Source organism: Poecilia formosa, unplaced genomic scaffold (genome assembly GCF_000485575.1).
Source record: "Poecilia formosa unplaced genomic scaffold, Poecilia_formosa-5.1.2 Scaffold2429, whole genome shotgun sequence".
Taxonomy (NCBI): Eukaryota; Metazoa; Chordata; class Actinopteri; order Cyprinodontiformes; family Poeciliidae; genus Poecilia; species Poecilia formosa.
Window position 1 is genome coordinate 311 of NW_006802368.1, and position 8053 is coordinate 8363.

Below are 8053 nucleotides of genomic sequence, written 5' to 3' on the forward strand. Positions count from 1 at the left end.
CAAAAACAGCTGTGTCCAAATTTAGTGTCTGCATCCTTTAAAACGGGCGTTCAGAAAAGCAGCAATGGCGGCAAAATTATTTTTGCTGTTACACTTAAAATTACATAAAATTATTTTTTACAATGTTTTTACGGAGAATGTAGATGTATAGATCTCAAATATCTGCTCGGTTCATCAATAAATCACCTAATTACAATATTCCTCCGACGTTTTCGTAGATCTGCATTAACAGCAGCTGTCAGCTGGCCGGGAGATCCAGGTTCGGCACACCGAGAGGGAACGCATGTCTCCCGGCAAATCGTTTAAAAACTCCCGCTAGTTTTCCACTATGAGTGGAGGTGAAACGCAGATATTAAACCAGGTAACAGCTGTAAATGTTTTTGGTTCACTATAGTATTTAATTTATTCCTGAGCAAATGGGTTTCACTGATTAAAGCCAAGCCTTCAAACATACAGTTTTACTTAACTGTAATGTCTCACTTCCTGAGATATGGAGAGTATTTGAAAATGAATAATTTGCTTACATTTCTGTCTGTCGAGCCCTCACGTCAATAGTCCGCCGATCTGATCAACAATATCCCGCAGTGCTGAGGCATCTTCTGCTGTTTTGGTTGAGCAAAGCAGGAGGGACTTTTGTTCTTTTGTTTGTTTGCATGTTTTCTCTGTTGCTGCGCATTTGCACCTGTCGGCCACCGTACTGAACAGCCACCTGGCAACGAGTCTGACTCCGACAATGATGAGAGGGAACCTGGCATGTTTGGCCAGCTGTTCAATTCAGATACAGAAGAGGAGGACTTTGATGGATTTGTGGAAGAAGAATAAAAAAATAACGTGAGTGTATTGTTACATAGTCGAATAAAGTTCAACTAAACTTACTGCTTTGTTTCCGTTACCTTTTTTTTGTTGCTGACCGTATGTTTTAGCATGCGCCTTATAATCCGGTGCCCCTTATAGTCCGGAAAATATGGTATTTGGGATCTTGTTCACAAATTTCTCAGTCATAAAATTGGGGTCATGATTTAAAAAAATGAAATCCTGGATACAAGTAGCCAAAATAAGTTTCCTTTTCAGNGCCTCGGTAAAAACCAGATCGGTTTTTCCACGCATCACCGTCCCTGTTCATCTGCGACTCCATGCGCGCCCGTCTCACTGCTACTGGGAAAAAGGAAGTGAAGCAAACTGATTCTGAGTTTGCTGTCATTCCGGGAGGATTAACAGAAGAACTCCAACTGCTGGACATCGGTGTAAACAGGCCGTTCAAACAGAAGTTGGGAGCGATGGACGACAGACTGAACACACGTTTACTGAGACGGGAGGCGGCGCCGGGCGAGTTACGCCTCCATGTGTGGATGGATGGTGGATGTCTGGGCTAATGCATCGGCCTTAACTGTCTGAGCTTCACTAAAGCCTACGGTGGCCGACAGGTGCAAATGCGCAGCAACAGAGAAAACATGCACACAAAAAAAGAGACGCAAACAAATGAAATGCACCAAACAAAAGATGCAAACAAAAAGTGCTCCAGACCACTAGGGGGAGTCCAACAAAAACAGCTGTGTCCAAATTTAGGGTCTGCATCCTTTAAAATGGGCGTTCAGAAAAGCAGCAATGGCGGCAAAATTATTTTTGCTGTATTACACTTAAAATTACACAAAATTATTTTTTACAATGTTTTTAGGGAGAATGTAGATGTATAGATCTCAAATATCTGCTCGGTTAATCAATAAATCACCTAATTACAATATCGCTCCGACGTTTTCGGAGATCTGCATTAACAGCAGCTGTCAGCTGGCCGGGAGATCCAGGTTCGGCACACCGAGAGGGAACCCATGTCTCCCGGCAAATCGTTTTAAAAACTCCCGCTAGTTTTCCACTATGAGTGGAGGTGAAACGCACATATTAAACCAGGTAACAGCTGTAAATGTTTTACACTAAAGTATTTAATTTATTCCTGAGCAAATGGGTTTCACTGAGTAAAGCCAATCCTTCAAACATACAGTTTTACTTAACTGTAATGTCTCACTTCCTGAGATGTGGAGAGTATTTGAAAATGAATAATTTGCTCACATTTCTGTCTGTCGAACCCTCACGTCAATAGTCCGCCGATCTGATCAACAACATCCCGCAGTGCTGAGGCATCTTCTGCTGTTTGGGTTGAGCAAAGTAGTAGGGACTTTTGTTTGCGTCTCTTTTTTTGTTTGCATGTTTTCTCTGTCGCTGCGCATTTGCACCTGTCGGCCACCGTACTGAACAGCCACCTGGCAACGAGTCTGACTCCGACAATGATGAGAGGGAACCTGGCATGTTTGCCCTGCTGTTCAATTCAGATACAGAAGAGGAGGACTTCAATGGATTTGTGGAAGAATAATAAAAAAATAACGTGAGTGTATTGTTACATAGTCGAATAAAGTTCAACTAAACTTACTGCTTTGTTTCCGTTACCTTTTTTTTGTTGTTGACCGTATGTTTTAGCATGTGCCTTATAATCCCGTGCGCCTTATAGTCCAGAAAATATGGTATTTGGAATCTTGTTCACAAATTTCTCAGTCATAAAATTTGGGTCATGATTTAAAAAAATGAAATCCTGGACACAAGTAGCCAAAATAAGTTTCCTTTTCAGGCTGGGCTCTTCTTTAGAGAGGGTGAGGAGTTCAGTCATTCTGGAGCAGAGCTGCTGCTCTTTCACATCGAGAGGAGTCAGCTGAGGTGACCAGCATCTTTTCTGGGTGCCTGGTGAGGGAGATGTTTCAGGCATGTCCCTCCAGGAGGAAACCAAGGTGATGAGCCAGGAAACTGGAAGGACGATACGTCTCTGCTGGTGTAGGAACGCCTTGGGCTTCTTTCTGAGAAGCCGGAGGAGGTGGCTGGGAAAGGAGACTGCTGCCACAGAGACCCGGTCCTGGATAAGCAGAGGATGATGATTATGAGTTTAATCAGTCTAATCTTCAGTGGTTTCCTACAAAGAGAAGCTACAGCCTTCCATAGCAGCAGCTGAAAGGAAAGTTATCAAGCTCATCAAGAACTTGAAGAAGAGCAGTTCAGCTCCCAACAAGATGCTTCAAGAGGGTCCAGTAAGCTCCAGAACCGTCTGCTCCTGAGGAGGAGGGTGCCACAGCGCTTGTTCAGGCAGCAGGTGGTTTTCTGGGATCAGGCAGACTGTAAGGATGGACATGTTCCAGTGAGCCCAGTCTCCAGGAGTCCAACAGAGGAGTATCTTGGTCCAGTCCATGTGCGGCAAAGCTTCTTCCTGACTCTTCTCAAGTTTTTATAGACTTCAAATAGAAACTGCAATCAACATGTTGTGCTGCTAATATCCATAAACATATCTGTAACCTGCCCTGTCTGTAGATCTCTACATTAATGTAAAACCCAAACTAACCAATGATGACTGCAGCGCTCCGTTCAAAAGGACTGAACGGACAGCGCCCTCTAGCTTTGTCCTGCTGGACCACCGACAGCTCCATGTCCTGCAGGAGACAAACAGAAGCTGTGACTGTGGAGTCACTAAGAGCTGTTTCCATCCCTGCCTTTCAAAAGAGGATGAAGACTCACGATGAAGGCTTGCTGAGGGTTGTAGGCGTTGCTGCCGCAGACGTACAGGTGGGTGGAGTTCACTCGCTGAACAACATGGACAAAGTTTTGACAGTCGCCCTGCAGGCAGAAAGGAAACAACCCAGATGAACTTGGAGCAGATGTTACTTTGAACAACTGAAGGAAAGTGTTTGGCTGATCAACCAAACTCTCAGATGGTTTCCTACTGCTCAGACATGAAGCAAAACTGTTTTCTAAATGGTTTGATCTGAGTCGATGAAGATGTGAGGGAAGGCTGTTCTGGCTCGTCTGTTTGGTTTTCATGTTGAACAACTGAAAATTCACAGCGACTTTCTGAAGCTTTGAGGCTGGAGGTAATCAAATGTTGAAGGTTTTCATTTTGGGGCAAAAGAGGAGATCAAAACATTTGAAACAGTCAAATGGGCCCTGAAACTCCTCTTGTAGGTTTTGAATCATCTTTGGTTAAGTGAAATGCTAAACCAGTGGTTGGTGTATTTTTCACCCTGAACAACCACAGACCATTGGTTCAGGACAACCAGAGGCTTTCTCGCACAGAGAAAGTCCCAACTGTCATGTGAACTTCTCTTTATAAAGACATGTAGAATTTCTATCTGTGAAAAATACCTTAAAACTACTTGTACACTGAACAGCAGCTGCAGTTATGGAGTTCCACAGGATTGTGTGTTTGGCCCGTTTCTCATCTACTATGCAGACGATGCTCAGCTGCAGATCTGATCAATTAATCGTGGTTTAGTAAAACTCAGAGCGCTTTCTTTAACTCCCAAATAAAACCCGAATCTATGACCTTTCCACCCCTCAGTCCTGCCCACATTCTGGAGAACCGACCCAACCGACCAGCTCCTCTGATCCATTCTTGCATTTTGCTGTTTTTGATGTTGCAGTTAAAACATTGTATGATGGGAATATTAGAAAAGATCATTTCAGGGTTCGAAACGCAGCAGCGTTTTCTCCTCCATCGGGCTGGGTTCTGGGAGGAATCGGACTCATCGGATCCCCCATTACCTCCGGGTCCTGCCCTTTGTTCACACAGTCTCTTGTGTCGGTCTGGGACGGACTCCATGTCACCTGAACACAACAAACACCTGAGTGTCAAAGCAGGAAGACTCAGACGGCTTCACCTGGATGATCTGGGAGCTCACCTTACTCCTCAGGCTGATGACATCACTCCGGCTGACGTTCAATAAGAGGATGGCATTTCTAGCTCCAACGTAAAGGGTGGAGCTGTCGTTGCTAAGCAACAGTGTGGTGGTGTTGCTGACATCAGTGAGGCTGAAGTGAACCAAAGGTCTTTCTGGTGAGTCTGAGAAGAAACAACACGACCGGTTGGTCTGATGAGCCAACGGTTCTTCAGAACCAACAGTTGGCGCCGCTAATTAAAAAGCTAGCTGCGCTAATTCTAAAGCGCTAAGTAAATATTCGGTCCGCTAGCGCGCTACACCACCATGGTGTTTAGGGTAAGCTAATCCTACAGCACCAAGTTCAACCATATTGATAGCCACCATGTCAATGACAACATGCACTACCATGTAGCATAGCGCCCTCTACAGGTTTGAATTTGTCTTTCCACTTGTAGGTGTTTTGCTTCAGGAAGTGATTCTTTGGTTCATAGCTGTTTTTTTTTACTAACTGCTGCTGATTCAGTTGAACATCAGGAGGTTTTAAACTGTTTGCTGGGTGCATTGAAGCAGCAATGCATTCTGGGTACAGAATAAACGTTATTTGCTGCACCGCATCACAGGTGGAGGACGTGAGGAGTTTCTGTTTACAGATTTATACAAAATGACTTTAACAATCAGGCTGTTTTATACATGAAGAACTTTTATATGTTGCTAACTTTATTAAATGAATAAAGAAAGATGGACCGGAAACCAGATCAAATCTAAAAACGAGTCTGTCTCATCAGACGTCTGCTCAGTTTGTCTCAGGGTTTTAGTGGAAACGTTTAGTGAGCGTTGTGACAAAGTGAGGTCAAAGTGTTTGGCTGATCTGAAAACCCACAGGAACCATTGCTGATCTCGGGTCTACCTCCGTCTTTCCACTGAGGTCTGAGTCACAGAACGTGAGTTAAAGGTGATCTAAAAACAGGCCAGGTGAAGAAACGTTGGTTCCTCTGTCAGCTGACCAGTTTAGTGGCAGCTTCCTGTTTCTGGGGTTCTGCTCAGACGGGATGTGGTTCACAGCAGCAGAGACGCGCCGCTTCGTCTGAGCGCCTTTAAATAATCTGCAGAGCAGATTTTATCTCACAGGAAACAAAACGCCTCTGAGCGATACAGTAACATGATTAGAAAACAGCAAAAACAAATATTGATTAAAGTCTGAAGTTGGTGGAGGAACCGTGACCCGTCTCTGGCCTGGAGGCATCGCAGGATCCTTTAGGAAAGTTCTGGACCCGTTTGAAGCCTCAAATCCTTAAAAAGATAAAGTGTCACCACTACAAGTCCCTGAGGAACACCAGGTCAGAGTTAGTGTCACCTCAGTCATGTTACACCATAAATAATTAATCTGCTTGATCGGTTAACATGAATTCAAGTGGTTCAAGTTCAGTTTGTGGAATTATATTGATAAGGATTTAATCTAATAATCAACCATTTCCTTTCATTATGCAACAGGTTTGCAAAGCCTGCATGTTTTTGTTCTTTAATATTTTTATAAGCTGCTTGTCTGACAAACTTATTTATTTTTAATTTAGCGAGTAAATACATCACCACAGTAACTTTGATTACAGAAATGTGTTTTTCTGCTGCATGTAAAGTTTTTGTTTTAAAAGCCTCAGTAGCTGCCGTGTTTCATTTCCAGCTGTCTGAACCCGTTTGGTTCTGAAACTCTGATGCCGGCAGAGCATCAGGATTCATGAGCTCACTCTAATAATATTTAAATTTTAAGTATATATGTTCCAAATATTTTGACCGGCTGTGGTTACGTTTTGGTTGCCGTAGCGACTCAGATGTTTTTGCATGCAGATCTGAGCTCAGTTTGATCAACCACATTCAGGTTATAAGTTGTTTTCATGAAGGCAGACCTGCTGAGCGCGGCGGCCATGTTGGTCATTTTGACGACTCGGTTCTGGTTTGATTTCAAACCTTTTCCAGTATCGAACCCTGGAAGCGTCTCCATGCGTCGCTCTGGTCGAATGAAAAGCCGACATTCCAGATCAGATTCCTCATTTAAAGCGTGAAAACAAACCGACAGCAACGCGGTTCTCGTTCTCTGTACTTCCTGTCTCATCAGCGCCAGTCAGACGGAGCCGGTTCTGGTTCTGCTGGATGTTTTCCTCTCGGTGGAGAGGAAGTGATTCCTGTCCACTGTCGCCACATGCTTGGTCAGGAGAAGGAAACCAGAACCGCTGCTGACTGGATTGTTCTGGAATTTATTTATTAAATAAACTTAATAAATTAAGTTTATTTAATCTGTTTATGCTGATTAAATAAACTTAAACTGATTAAAAATCTGACTTAAAATTCAAATGAAACTAAAATCATGAGGCTGAAAATGTTTGGATGTTTGGCCTCAGCATCATGAGAACGCCTTCGCTCCTCTGGGAGATGACAGCACAGCTGGACCATGAAACTGGGCGTAGCAGCTCCATTATTCACTCTGGACCAATCATGGAAACAAACTTCTGTCAGTTTTCTGATCAGATGTTCTCTGACCCAAACGGCGGAACCGAATCAGAATCGGCTCCGAGGCAGGAAAACGTCAGAGAGGAAGATGAACGCTGACATTTCTTCATCCTCTCGTTTGAAAGCTGCAACCTGCCGATCAGAGCCGATCAATAATCATTCAGCTGACGACTTACTGAGCAGGAAGGAGATCCGAGGAGGAGGAAGAGCGCACGTGGAGCCCAGCAGGCCGAGGAAGAGGAGGGCGAGTGAAGAGGCCATGCTGCAGAGCGCCGGTGCCTCTGGGTCGGGTCGGGTCTGGAGCGCAGAGCAGCAGCACTCAGAGTGACGATCAGAACAACCGCAGCTTCCTCTCCTCAGTCTGAGGTCAGAGGCGACGAAGAGGAGGAGGAGGAGGAGGCAGCGCTCCAGGATGTGATGAAATGCAGCAGATAACGGCGATGCTTTCAGGAACTTTAAACACGCTTCTCTGAAAACCACTTAGAGAAAGGAGGAGGAAGTTCTGGTCCGGATCCAAACTCCGCCTCAGATTTACACACAACTTAGAGACGAAGCGGCAGAACAGAGCCGGAGTTTCTTCTTCTGCAGAAAATCAGGAAAAAATCAGAGGAATCTGAGGAGATTCAGGGAACCGCTGCAGCCGAAGGAGAAGATCTGGATTTACAGCTGAGGAGGGATGGAGGGATGAGGAGAGAAGGAAGGGAAAACATCCAACTATCTTCTTGGATCTCAGATAAATTTCCTGTTTCTCCTTCATTTGCTGCTCAGTTTAAATACTTTAAATTCCTGAAAACAGAAACAAATTTTCCTTCAACTGATACAATAGAACCAGATATTCCAGATGTTTTTAACTCTCTATGGCA

General features: G+C 44.3%; 1 protein-coding gene across 1 annotated transcript; it reads right to left on the reverse strand.

Annotated features, from left to right (window-relative positions):
* Nucleotides 1–2288: 2288 nt before the first annotated feature.
* Nucleotides 2289–8047, reverse strand: LOC103133246 (semaphorin-4B-like). Its single transcript, XM_007545020.2, has 5 exons — nt 7367–8047; nt 4710–4870; nt 4573–4635; nt 3550–3648; nt 2289–3464 (listed from the first exon to the last, which is right to left on the reverse strand). The coding sequence occupies exons 1-5, from the start codon at nt 7449–7451 to the stop codon at nt 3372–3374; spliced, it is 501 nt and encodes a 166-aa protein (XP_007545082.1). The 5' UTR covers nt 7452–8047; the 3' UTR covers nt 2289–3371.
* Nucleotides 8048–8053: the final 6 nt, after the last annotated feature.